The 14780-nt window shown below is 43.2% G+C and overlaps 1 protein-coding gene across 1 annotated transcript in view; it reads right to left on the reverse strand.

Annotated features, from left to right (window-relative positions):
- The window catches only part of LOC119176617 (high affinity nerve growth factor receptor), a 436833-nt gene that overhangs the window by 29873 nt on the left and 392180 nt on the right, over positions 1-14780 (reverse strand). Inside the window, exon 6 of the mRNA XM_075876262.1 lies at positions 13915-14039. Within this exon, the coding sequence (XP_075732377.1) occupies positions 13915-14039 (125 nt within the window). The remainder of the gene's footprint in view (positions 1-13914; positions 14040-14780) is intronic.

Here is a 14780-nt window from a genome sequence, read left to right on the forward strand (position 1 = left end):
TCTTGGTAATTACATGGTTGGTGTACATCTTTTCGTATACGTAAGAATCATCAGAATCAAAGAAAAATTTCGCTGCTATAGCAAACTTTTGCATGCTTGAAGTGTAAAGAGGACCGCGAAGACTTCATAACGAATACACTACGTGACATACATTTCAGCATGGTTTGTTGACGATTGACATATAGCATCGAGATATAAACTTAGCTGCCTTAATAAAGGCTGTTCAGCATTATACAGAAAAATGGCTGTCGGAATAATTACATCACCCCTTAATATGTGCCGTTAAATTCCGCGGTCGCTGACCCGCAGGTCGCGAGATCGAATCCCCGCTACGGCGGCTGCATTTTCGATGGAGGTGAAAATGCTGTAGGCCCGTGTGCTTAGATTTGGGTGCACGTTAAAAAACCCCAGGGGGTCAAAATTTCCGGTGCCCTCCACTAGGGCTCCTGTAATAATCATATGGTGGTTTCGGGACAATAAACCCCACATATCAATCAATCAATCAATCAATCAATCAATCAATCAATCAATCAATCGATCGATACATTATTAAATAACGTGCTGACTTAAACGTGGTAAGTTGGCGTACAATAATTTTACTACCCACAGTTCATTTCACTTCAATTCTTACGTACATCTTACACAAAAGAAGCCCGTTAAAAAAATATCAATCGTCTTGAAAGGTTCTCATACATACGGCCGCCCAAAAATCTGATTTACTGATGCAAATGTCTGGCCTATTGTTTTGTTACGTCCCATTTCATTTTCACCAGCTGCGATCGTTGAACGGCTGTGGCGTTGTATACAGTTTGAGGTTGTCAGTTCAATACTTGCAGCAGCGGCTCCATTTCCATTGATATGGAATGCAAGAACACAAGTAAGCTTTAGGTATACATTTACCAGCTGGTCGAAATTATCTTACCACGGGCATATGCTTCACAGCTCTGGCACGCGAAACCACGGGAATAACTATTTCGATCGCGCATTGTTTTTACACTGCGCTACACAGCACAGCCTGCCCTTCGGGCACTTCAGAAGCGAAACGTTAGAGAATACTGCTTTTGAAATTGTTTACCCGCGAAGACACAAAAATTGACAAAATGTATAGGCCAGTTTAAAAAAAAAATATTACTTATGCAAAGAGGCTGCCCCGTGATATTAAATAGTGCGTTCATGTATCTTGAAGTTTACCGTGTGCACAGTATACTTGGCATATTTTAATGAAGCGATGTGCACAATGTATCGGTTCTAAGGATTCAGAGCGAAGCAATGGTTATCGATTCAGATGTGTTTACCATGTAATGCTGTGTACTGACTTTTCTAACGAAATAGGCAGCACTTCATCGTATTTGAAAGAAACACTAAAACACTCGGCGCCTATGAGTGCGGAGCGCGGAATGGGACAGGTGGACGCAGTAGGGCAAAAGGTACTATAAAATATGAGTAATGTTTTCAAGTACACTTTAGCTTTCGTATTTTATACAAAGCTTTAACACGTTGCTCAAATATTATGCCATATTCACACTCCAGAGGTGCGAAAAGCGAATAATAAGAATTCATTTTCTGCGTGCCGAAAGAAATATTTAGCATATAGATTATGCAACAGACGCGGGAACTCAAATGTACCACCACCGCTCAACTTCAGCCGGCCTGTTACACGCATAAGAAGATATAGTGTTCCATTGTGTGATACTTAAATTACTACGTTGGCACCAAGAGGAGGAAGCCTGTCTTGTTTCCGCCTTTAGCCCGATGCAAGGACTTTCAGCAGTCTTAGAACTATATACGGCAACCAACAAAAGTACCGGTGAAAGATCAGCCATGGATAGCAGTTACATTGCATATTCCTTGTTTGTTTTTTTGCTCACATTTCATTGTTTGTAGTAGTTTAATGCGGCTGCAAAGTGTAATACTATTGATCGATTGACATGTGGGGCTTAACGTCCCAAAAACACCATATGGTTATGAGATTTGATGTGATATTTAGGGTTTAACGTCCCAAAACCACCATATGATTATGAGAGATGCCGTAGTAGAGGGCTCCGGAAAATTAGACCACCTGGGGTTCTTTAACATGCGCCCAAATCTCAGCACACGGGCCTACAACATTTCCGCCTCCATCGGAAATGCAGCTGCCGCAGCCGGGATTCAAACCCGTGACCTGCGGGTCAGCAGCCGAGTACCTTATAGCCACTAGACTACCGCAGCGGGGCTATAATACTATACGAGCATGCTTCGTGATGTGCTAACATATTGTAACAACGCATTTTATTTGTGAAATATTTTTCCCCGTTGATCGCTTGGCTCAGAAGTCACCGTTACGGGCCTCTCGTAATGGGTATGCGAAAATTATGATAGAAGATGTCAGCTCCGCACCTCGAGATCCTGTCTCATCTCATCAACAAACTGAACGTCTATTGAACTATTCACTCTCCCCACAACAACGTGTTGTCACAATATCGATACCCGTCGTGGTAGCTTAGCACACTAGTCAGTCATGCTGCTCAAGGCGAAAATGTTGTAGGCCCGTGTGCTCAGGTTTGGGCGCACGTTAGGGAACCCCAGGTGATCGAAATTTCCGGAGCCCTCCACTACGGCGTCTCTCATAATCAAATGGTGGTTTTGGGACGTTAAACCCCACATATCAATCAATCTATCAAGCCGTGCAGCTCAGCTCGAGGATGCAGGTTCGATTCCCGACCACGGCGGCTGCATCTCCAGGGCCGACATGCAAGGATCACTGCAATGTACAGGACTAGTGCAATGCAAAAGAACCCGTGTGATCGAAGTTCAAAATTATTTTGGAGTCGCGCCTATTGCAACGTGCCTAATAATCAGGTCATGGCTTTTGGCTCGTAAAATGTGAGCAGTTTATTATAAGAATAAGTTGCTTGGCTCAGATTAATGACCCCCAGTGTTGTCTCTCGCAAAACCGTAAAATCATTTGAACTACTGTTTCAAGTTTAATGGCGCCCGCATAGAGTTACTCAAATGACGAGCATAAAGTAGCTGACGTGACGCGTGATGTTGAAAACGACTGAATCACGCGTGAAAAACACTAAAACATAAGGTTCTCGCCATGTTTTTGTCCTGAAAAGCAAATGAGGGCAAGTTTATACAAAAAAAGGCGAAGAGCGAGAGAGAGAGAGAGAGAGAGAGAGAGAGCTGAAATTATAATTGTAAAAAATAAACAAAAGACTCAGAAATTTGTAATCTTAAAGAACAGCATAATTACCATATATGAAATATTTAGGAAGGTGAATTGTGTTTCGCATGATCACATGGGTGCTCAATGCAAATATCGAAAGCTTCGCGACAGCTTCTTAATGGAAGGTGACAAAACATTTCAACGAACAAGTTTCAATGTGCGAATGCTCGAGGCAGTAATCATTTTGACGCAATGTAAATCTACCTAAAACTGACAAAATAAACAAATTGATAAAACTTAATCGTTTGTGTCTCAATACCCCAAATGTCATTGATTTAATAAAGTTTGTATGACAACAATGCACTTTAACCGCACGTTTGAAAAAGTGAATGGTAGTTTCTAGCGCCAAGACCACCATATTATTTTAAGGCATGCCGTATGTAGTGGGAGAGTGGAATAATACGAAGGCCAGTGGTTTTGAATTTCGCTCCCATTAAACTATAGCCACAACGAACCGAGATTCAAACGAGTGACCTTGTGTAAGCACCACACAGCCATTAAAACTGTTAGTTAAGGCGAAGAAACTCCGGTGGGTTTGCCGCAAGTTTCGCGGAGCTTGTCTCTAAAACATTCTTTTTAGTAGACATGCACTGAGAACTCATTGCTGTAGTTGGTATAAATTACAATATGGATAATAAAACACATGGTTGAAAAGTTTATCAAGATCCCGGCCGTGGCAGTCACGTTTAGATGGAAGTGAAAGGGTAGAGGCCCGTGTACTGTGCGATGTCAGTGCATGTGAATATTATTGCATGTGAATATTAGTGCATGTGAACATTATTGCATGTGAACATTATTGCATGTGAACATTAGTGCATGTGAACATTAGTGCATGTGAACATTAGTGCATGTCAATATTAGTGCATCAGTGCTAGTGAACATTAGATGGTCGGCCTCTCCGCGGTGGTCTAGTGGCTAAAGAACTCGGCCGCTGACCCGCAGGTCACGGGATCCAATCCCGGCTACTGGCGACTGCCTTTCTGATAGAGAGCGAAAAAGCTGTAGGCCTGTAGATTATTTTTTCTCTCACTACATCGTTAGCTCTGGCTAGACACTATTTAAAAGATGCTTACGTGTTTTCAGTAGACCCAGTCGAAAATTTGCTCTCGCTTATTTCGCATTTGTTTTTTTTTTCGTGTCCAGCCTAGCTACGCAGCTCGATCGAAAAATAACCCGTACCAACTAGCGCAGCTTTCAATTCTACTTATTCAACCTCCCCTGGTGCACACAACACTTTCAAACTGTTGATTGATGTGTGGGGTTTAACGTCCCAAAACCACCATATGATTATGGGAGACGCCGCAGTGGAGGGCTCCAGAAATTTCGACCACCTGGGATTCTTTAACGTGCACCCAAATCTGAGCACACGGGCCTACAGTATATCCGCCTCCATCGAAAATGCAGTCACCGCAGCCGGGATTCGATCCCGTGACCTGCGGGTCAGCAGCCGAGCAAATAATGCAAACTAACCAAATTATTTTATATGCAAAAATGCTACTACTTGGCATCCACCGCATGAGACGCCTGACAGTCGCATGGGCAATGTGACAGTCACGAGATGAACTCGGGCCTTCTCAGAATCAACGAACTTGTACCCGAGTTAGTGATTGACAGACGCTCGCGGCGAACATCGTGTCTGCTCGCCGGGTTTGCTCTTGACGAGGAGCAGTGCACACGTCGCACGGAGCGTACGGCGTCATTTATATATGAGCTTAATCATACCGCATATGCACACACGCACGAAGAATGATAAGTTATATGATAACGTGTTTATGTTATCTAACATTGAAGTGCACTGCGCTCATGATGTATCACTCACAGCCATGAAACAAGTGCCCTTGGTGGCATTTGAGGAGAAAAATGTTACTCTTGTATGTGAAAAAATTGTCTCATCGGATTCACTACCGCAGGAAAAATCTTCGGACGTTTAATGTTAGCAGTAAGCTGTCCACTTATTCATCTGTAATTAATAGAAGTGTTACCAACTACACCATAGTGCTACGTGTGCACGCTTGTCGTCTTCGAAAGTGGAAATTCCCATGCTGCCAGTGGAAAAAAGAAAGTGTCAGCTTTGCCGCGAACGCGAAGCAATGAATGCGATAACACCAAATCAGAAGGTCACGCGCAGAATGGCAAGCAGATCAAAACGTGCCCCGCTTTTCTCACGCACAAATGACGCACAAAACGTACTCACAGGTACAGATGAACGCGAATAAATGTCTCAGTTGTTACTTCGCTGTGTCTGAAAAGCGCACCTTTTTCGCAAACGGTGGCTGTGCAACAATTGCAATGACCTTTGTCCACCCTGTAACTATAACAGAATCGTTCCAGCTGAAGCCCAACGCCAGCCAAGACGTATGATCCTCACCACCGGGAGATAAGGGCGCACGAGAGATCGTCCACTCCTCCTCTCCGCGGGCCAAACGAAGTACGCGTGAGAAATGAGAGCCACCGCGCGCTCATTGCGCCATCTTTCTGATAGTGCTGAAAACACGATAGTTTCCTCCACCATCACAAGTGCCCGCCAACAGCGGTAAGTGGTAGGTATAAATAGCTTGCCGTTTAAACGTCAAAGGAGGTACCTCTTGGTGGCTCAGCAGTTAACGCCTCGCATACAAGACGCGAAGGTCCCACGTTCGCTTTCGCGTGCCGGAGTCTTTTTTTATTTTTTATTTTTTGCGTTTTCACACACACACACACACACACACACACACACACACACACACACACACACACACATATATATATATTATTATTATTATATAAGATCTAACAGACTGTAATGCCAAGGAAAGTATAGGGGAAGATATTAGACCAAATTGTAATGTAAATATGAAGAAAAGTGGGTGAAAAGATAACTTTGTCGTGGGCAGGATCCGAACCTGCGACCTTCGAATGACTCGTTCGATGCTCTACCACTAAGCTACCACGACAGGTATCCCCCCAGCCACTTTATAGGGTTTATATGTGAATTAAACGTAGGAGTGTTAGTCAGCGCCACCAGTAGCCATGGCGGCGAGCGTGGCATACTCTTTTGAGCCTGTTTGTCGTCACGTAGCACGTGAACTTATTATGAGTGGGCAGCTGACTAATAGTCCCTCGTATACAACCTAAAGGCACTAAATCTGCCAGTACGAGACCCTCGTTAATGAATTAAGGAAAGAAGTGTATACCTAAGGGCTCGTTTTTCCGGGTTTTTACACAATAATGATGAGTTATAACAGACTGTAATGCCAGGGAACTTTCCTTGGCTTTACAGTCTGTTAGATCTCATTAATATTGTGTCAAAACACGTAAAAACAAGACATTAAGCGTATACACTTCTTTCCCCTATCTATCTATCTATCTATCTATCTATCTATCTATCTATCTATCTATCTATCTATCTATCTATCTATCTATCTATCTGTCTGTCTGTCTGTCTGTCTGTCTGTCTGTCTGTCTGTCTGTCTGTCTGTCTGTCTGTCTGTCTGTCTGTCTGTCTGTCTGTCTGTCTATCTATCTATCTATCTATCTATCTATCTATCTATCTATCTATCTATCTATCTATCTATCTATCTGTCTATCTATCTGTCTGTCTGTCTGTCTGTCTGTCTGTCTGTCTGTCTGTCTGTCTGTCTGTCTGTCTGTCTGTCTGTCTGTCTGTCTGTCTATCTATCTATCTATCTATCTATCTATCTATAAGGGAAAGAAGTGTATACCTAAGGGCTCGTTTTTCCGTGTTTTTGACACAATAATAATGAGATCTAACCGACGGTAATGCCAAGGAATGTACAGGGGAAGTTATTAGAACCAATGGAATGTAAATAAGAAGAAAGAAAAGTGGGTGAAAAAATAACCAGCCGTGAGCAGGAATCGAACCTATTCATTAACGAGGGTCTCGTACTGGCAGACTTGGTGTCATTAGGTTGTATACGAGGGACTATTGATCAGCTGCCCACTCGTAATAAGTTCACGTGCTACGTGATGCCAAACATGCGCATAAAAGAGTGTTTTCCCACTCGTCGCTTGGCTTATAGATGGCGCTAACTGACGCTCCTACTTCTGAATTCACATATAAACCCAAAAAAGTGGATGGAGGGAAGGCCGCTGTGGTAGCTTAGTGGTTAGACCATCGAACGCGTTATTCGAAGGCCGTAGGTTCGATTCCTGCTCACGGCTGGTTAATTTTCACCCACTTTTCTTTCTTCTTATTTACATTTCGTTGGTTCTAATAACGTCCCCTGTACATTCCTTGGTATTACTGTCTGTTAAATCTCATATATATATATATATATATATATATATATATATATATATATATATATATATATATATATATATATATATATATATATATATATATACGGAGCATGACGCCGGCGCCACCACCGGTGAAATCCAGCCGAGAGTGTCTATACAACTGCTATCGCAATAAAAAGAAAAAAAACTTCCCGAAATAGGTCAAATGCCCACGAGCACGCCTATGGAAGGAGCGACGTTCAGTTTCGAAACAGAAAGCGCGACACGCTGGCGTTGCTGCACTGTTGACGTGTTTGCCGAGTGGCAGCGCCCACGCGTCCGCACGCAGTGTTTTTTTAGTGATCCACCTCAAATGCGGCACGTGCGGTTGTGACGCCATGCACGTTTTTGTAGCAGCTTTACAAAAGTATTTTTTTCTCGCTCTCCGCACTGTAATCTTGTCATCACTGCGTGGGGCGAGCTCGGAGCTAACTCCGGCGTTCGAGAAACTCAGGCCAGCCTGAATAGCGCCATAGTAATCCAGTTCAATATACAATACTATCTAAAACCACGTTGTTAAAGCAAAGATCGTGCTTCGGCTCAACCACGAGGTTGTTCGAAGTCTGCAGTGATATTTACGTGGTCTTCGTGTACCTTCGTTTTTAAAATTTGGATCAGTACGAGCTTTGCGGCCTGATTCAGTGAAAAGAAGCGATGGCTGAACTGAGCAGGATAGTTTTACGCAACATACGAGTTCAGAAAAGGACAAATAAATGAAACGAAAACAAAAGACAGCATGTCAGCAATGCTGAAGGCCAAGCCTTGCTCTCAGTACGCCTACAAGCACGAGTGCTACGAGAATTGAACAAACTTTTCGACAACTGCATTGAGAATGAGTCAGTTCTGCTTTAGATTTAGTTTTTGCTGGCTAGCATAAGAACCGCGCAATAGCTTCTCGACAGTGAGATTGAATGCGTTGATGACATAAACATATTCAGTGAACAGTTACGCAGAGTTCCAGGCACTACAGAAAAAAAAAACAGCTGCGTATGGAAGTAAATCCGTCGTGACTTCGAAAGAAGTAGTACTTGGAAAGAAAAATATAGTTTCATACTTTGAGCAGCACTTCGAAGATTTTGCAATATGCTAGAATAAAAGAGGAATCCGTAAATATATGATCTGTTTTCTTAAAATACCTGTCTACGAAAGTTTGCCGTACTGCATAAGATGTGACATAGGAGGTTTAAGCTTGGATTGTCTGCGTACTCAGGCTGAATCTTGCTGTATTTTTAGCGCTTAACCAGCGTGTTCCTGCAAAATAGAACAGCTGAGACCATCGGAGCAGGTATGTATTTACTGATATTCTTTCTCTGACACTTGAACGCGTCCCAAAGCAGAAGGCTTGCCAAGAATGCAAAACCCGTGAGCGGCGGTGGACAAATAAACGATGCAGTGTGCTCAGTCGGCACTATCTCATTACACGTTTCCGAAATCAATTTTGCGTCTTCGTCATTCTTCTGCTCATTACGTGCACAGTGAACGTTACATATACAGACACAGTGTATTATTAAAAGAACACTAAAGAGAAACATTGTGAGACCCTTAAGCTTCACCTTTAAGAGTTCAACGCGACAGCAGTATCCTGTTTATAGTGCGCGCACTTCGAGCACTTAGTGTATGAAATCTTTTTTCGAACCTGCTATGCACCCACTACCTGACCTTGAGGGTGCAGTAGCGTGTGTGCCTTTTGTACTGGCTCACTGGCTTTGAACTACGAAGTCATTATAATAATCCCATGTTCGGACGCCCGGTGGCAGTGTACGCTTGCACCACGCATTATTACGGCAATACTTTATGTTGTACTGTAAAACGTGTATACAGTATACGCGTGTGCTTGTGAAGCATGAAAGTTACTTTCGCTGCATTCACAAATAGAGGCGTGGCTGTGTGGTAGAACGCCCGCTAGTCACGGAAACAAACCGGGTTTGATCCCCACTCCGGTATTTTTTATTATTTATTTTATTTGCACCATTATTGATTTTTCGGTTACGCAGAGATGATCATTTTTCGCGCACAACTGACGACGCCGACGGCGGATTTCCGCGAAACGAGCTCTTAAACGCTATCGCGTTAAAAATGATTTTCCACGTATTAGCCCATTGCTTTACCACAACGCCGAAAATACCATTCTCACTGCGAGAAGACTATTGGTGAGAAAAAACGCACAAAAAGAAAGTGGAGGTAGAGATGCCACCTTCACTTTCCTGCACCGAACGCTGTGACGTCATAGAAGTTGACGGCGTTTACTAGGTAATCGGTAAAAATAACACACACTGTCGTCCGAGGTTCTATATACTTAGCATTCTCAGTTTTAGGGAATTTCATTGAGCAATTGTCGCCAAAATACGACAAACACAATTTTTAATCTGTGATGCCACGTGTGGTAATCTCAGTGCAAAATTTAAACGTGAGACTGTCACGTTGATTTTTCTCCTAGACTAATAAACATACAATGATCAAATTAATGACACTAGAGTTTTCGAAGTACAATTCACCAGCCTAATCATGCCAAAACAGCACTATGTGGGTTAGTATTGTGAAAAAAAAACAACAACAAAAACTGCGTATACTAATAATGCTAGAAAGAGGCTGCCATTGATGTTGCTGAAATACCTGCTTTTGCTTTTTATGTAAAGTCCAGCTCCTAATCGCACAGCTGTGTGATTTGGTCACTACAAAATAGCTAGGATGCTTTAACAAAGCTTGGTTGCTCATTGAAAAAAAAAGAGAATTAAGAAACTATTGCAATACAGCAGAAGGACACAAATTGCATAAAATGATTTGTCAGTGGTCCCATAGGTCAAATAAACAAAGCTGACGTGCTTTAAAGATTACTTCAGCGTCTTGTTATTTGAACATATCCTTTCTATATAAAAAGGAGGAGGCGGAAACCTTTTGAGCTGAAGGGCTGAATTGCATGCAGTCGACTACGCTGGAGCTGGTCGGCCAATCTAAGGGTGTGAGGGGTGCAGATGAAGCGAGAAATGTTGACGAATTAATAATAGTTAAAGAACTTACCCACAAATCAGCTTTAGTTTCAGCATGCGCTTCAGGAGGCTGCTTTGCAAACACACGCTGCAACGCCAACTGCAGGCGACGTTTCTCTGTTCCTGTCTAGCCACATTTGAGGTCCAAACTGCCATGTACACCTTTACATAGGTAGTTTCTCAATTACAGCTGTCCCACAAGTGCGTTAACCAGGAGAGGCCGACTTTATTAAAGAGATCAATCCTATACCTTCTTTTGAAGCCAAAGTAATGAAACTGACACTTTCTTACATTACTCATTCTTTCCGAGCCACAAGATCCATGAAGTGTAAATTAATGCTGGCCAAGCTGCGAGGCGAAAAAAAAAGTGAGGCCGCTCATTGCACGTCGCTTAGCAACGATAGATTAAAAAAAGATACAGACCTTGATCGTGCAATCAGACTATGTGCGTTAGTTTTAGCGAGGCCCCAAAAGATGTCGGAAATAATGCTTTTGTACATGGTCAGCTTAGCGGAAGGACAGTTCTTGCCAAGAAGTGAGTTATTGGCAAATTGTGCCCGGGAGGGCCAGGATAATCGAATGTTCCCGTGGTATACTCAAGAGAGAGAGGAGGGGGAGTAAGTTCTCAGAACTGACGCTGCTACCGATTTTGCTCAATATCGTTCCAGCAATTTCACTTCTTCGAAGTGATTACGAAATAAGTTGTTCAGCTCCATTTAGAAAGTTTCAAGTCGTTGTATATCGTTCGCACACAATGTCATGCAATACAGCTAGTTATTCTTCCCATTGAGCCCTTGTTCTTTTGAACTCGCTTGCGTATAGTGTTAATCATCTTGTACTCCGACTGACGAAAAGGAAGCGTGCTTGGTGACATGTTTCTCTAGTTCATTATGTGCGGCATGTCAAGGAATTAAAACTACCGTTATGAGTAGCACCCGTGAGTCTTGTGTTGTGTCCTTGTTGTTCCTCGCGTTCAGAAAGTCATTGATTCCAGAATCGAAGCTGGTGGCATTCCGAGGTGAATCAGTGTAGAATGAAATCTGAAGAGGGCACGCGTATTGAGATGTTCGCCGTAAAACATGAGGTAAAGGTGCACTGCTAATCCAGTCACTTTCGTGCCCCGCTGCGGTGGTCTATAGTGGCTAAGGTACTCGGCTGCTGACCCGCAGGTCGCGGGATCGAATCCCGGCGGCGGTGGCTGCATTTCAGATCGAGGTGCAAATGTTCTAGGCACGTGGGCTCAGATTTGGGTGCACGTCAAAGAATACAAGGTGGTCAAAATTTCCGGAGTCCTCCACTACGGAGTCTCTCATAATCATACGGTGGTTTTGGGATGTTAAACGTCACATATGTATCTATCTAGCCACTTTTGTATTAAACGCCGTTCCATGCACTGAGGCACACAATCAGCCAGAACACGCGTGTATTTTGCACCACACTTTCGGAAGGATAATAACCACATGGGCATTACTCGCCAAAACAAGGATGTGGTAGGGGGGCTGCCATAGTGGGGAAATCGGGATTAGTTTGGGACCACCTGAGGTTCTTTACCAAGCACCGAAAGACAGGAACACTCCGGTGTTGTTCCATTTCACTTTGGTCGTATGATGCGAACGCCGCGGTCAAACTGGCACCCTCGGGCTTTGTAGCATACTTTATGAATTAATATCTCGAGAATGGCGTCACCCCGAACTTCCAGTAAAACCTTTGGAAACTTATCGGTTACGATGCGTTTATTACATTAAAGACCGTAAAGTGGAGGTATTCGGAAGTTAGCCTACTAAGAAAACAAAACTGTGTGAGCTATTATTAAGTGAATTTGTGCTCATGCACAAATGCACTTATTAATAGCTTACACAGTTTAAACAAAAGTTTACTTTTGAAGAATGTTTGGTTTCTCGTTGAAAACCCTACATTTCGGTATTTTTACCTGATTTTGAAAAAAAAAAAAAAAACTCGGTGTCCAAGTACAAAGAGGTTTCCATGCTTCATTCCTCGTTCCCATTGGAGTGACGTCGTAGAGCCTTGGTGTATGATCCTGTGAACTCTATGATCGGCAGCAAAATTGGAAAAACAGCTGCTAAATAGGGATACCGCGCCTTAGTGGAAGCCGCCGCAATATCGTTTGTTTGATTGCCTGTCTCATTTCACCGTAGTGTTGTTTCGGCAATGATAGCAAATGCCTATGCATGCTCTTCATGAGAATGAGGACTAACGCAAAAGCAGAATGAACCTGAAATCGCCCAAACTGATTTTTCTTTTCGTACCACGTGAACGCCAAAAAGTCTTGTAGCGGGTGTTTGCTAAAAAGTCACAAGAAACCTCTCGCACCCTCACAATATTTGCCATATAGTAGATATCAGCTACATATGTAGTAAAGAGTGAGTTCAGCTAGAGAAACCAGTATCTTCAGAAACCCATGGATCATACACAAACCAACAGCGTAATGCAGTATTCTGAAAGAGTGTTTATAATCTGGCTCAAAATTGTGTTTAAGTTAAAATTATGAATCAATCTAACGAACCAGCTTTTAAAAATTTCGCGATCTCACACACACACACAAAAAAAATGCGGTTGTCGGCCAGGTTCTCGTCGTGTTGAATATTGTCCTCAACTGAAATTTAGGAAGCAAACGTGGCAATAAACCCAATTTAACGAAACTGTCCCGGAAATTAATGGGTAAAAATGAACTGATTTCTTTCCCGTTTTTGACACAGATAGGTGCTTTATCGGGCCTGCGCTGTACCACTATTGCGTGAAAAAGCCTCTTTGCGCTAGCCAGAGCTACCTTTATTTTGACTATACGCTGCACGGAACGATGGTGGTGCTTTTACGTGTACTGTATGGTGCTATAGGAGCACTGGTGGCTTGTTGTACCTGCAAATTCTTTCAGATAAGTATGGTGGTTGATTTTGTGATTTATTGATTTATGCCAGGAGATAGCATAAACCGTATCTTTGTGACTTTATGGCTCATACAATCACTGCCTTCTTTCTGCCCCAGTTTTGCGTATCGACAGGTTGTCATCGCTTCACCTGGCCGTCTGCGTCACCTGCATCGTACGAAGCATGTCGGGGTTGTCCTCGCAGACTTTACATACGGGCAGGCGTGTGTTAGTGACGAGTAAATTGGCATGACACCGTTCGTATCGCTACGCTAGTACGGTATGATTTTAAAATTTCTAGGGCTAAAAAAATGCTTTCGTTAGTATTACAAACGTCCGGGCTGAACTAAGTGATTATAGCACGCTTTTTATTGCGTTAAATTGAGGTTCAACTGTATAGGACAATGATCTCTTCAAGCATTTCTTCGGTATCCTTGTATTGGATGTCCTGTGCTCTGATAGCGTTTTTTCTATACGACGACCACTAGACGATACGTGTCTATACCACCAGGTCATTTAAAGGAAAGAAACGAACCCAATAGGTTGCCACTCACCAGAGTGAGCTGAGTGGGTGGTTTCCGTGTTGCCGAGTCACGGCCGTACCCGTTGGCTCGGAGCAGCTCCGCCAGGTCTCCGTACGTCATGAACTCGAACACCATCCAGGGTATGGAACCGGATTCTGTGTGTGAAAGTCAGAAGCAAACCACTTTGTTCACCAGAGGCCTTAATTTCTCGGCAATTTGCATTGCATAGGTGACAGAGGCTCAACACACGTCCCCGATAATTAAGCGCTTCGCGAGACAAATCCTTGCTCTGGAAGCCTATGCTCCTATTATATTCATGTGTCATGTGCGAATCCACCATTCACAAACAACACAGTTTGCAGTCGGATTTGGTGTGCCATTTTGTAATTCTCTCTACTGCGCAGCCCAGATTCGGTAAAACCAATAAACGAGCTTCGGGGGAATGTGCAGGCTACGAAATACTTTCTTCTAACACAAACAAAAAGTTATGCTGGCGGCCATCAATGATTTGAAAGGTGACAACTGTAATTACGTTTAACACTGTCGCAAGATGCAAATCCCAGTGAACATTCACTCTAGAGTTGATACGTAATGCGCGAGACAATTAAATTTATCGCGGTTCGCAGGGAGTGGTGCTGGCATGTGGTACACCTTGTACTTGCTTTATTTTTCACTTTTGACAACGCCGGCGACGTTGAGAGAGTGATGGCCACTTAATTCTTGTTCCCTTGCGTCAGGCGCTACATCGTATTCGAGGCCCAGCTGTTCGCTTTCGGAGACGCCGATGTCATCCCTAACGGCTCCGCTTAAGCAGAAAGTTTAGGAGGGGCCACCTGGGAATAGGCGCGAAAGTGTCTTCATTGGATAAGAGACAAGCTATGTTATCCAATTACACG

Source organism: Rhipicephalus microplus, chromosome X (genome assembly GCF_043290135.1).
Source record: "Rhipicephalus microplus isolate Deutch F79 chromosome X, USDA_Rmic, whole genome shotgun sequence".
In the NCBI taxonomy this organism is placed as follows: Eukaryota; Metazoa; Arthropoda; class Arachnida; order Ixodida; family Ixodidae; genus Rhipicephalus; species Rhipicephalus microplus.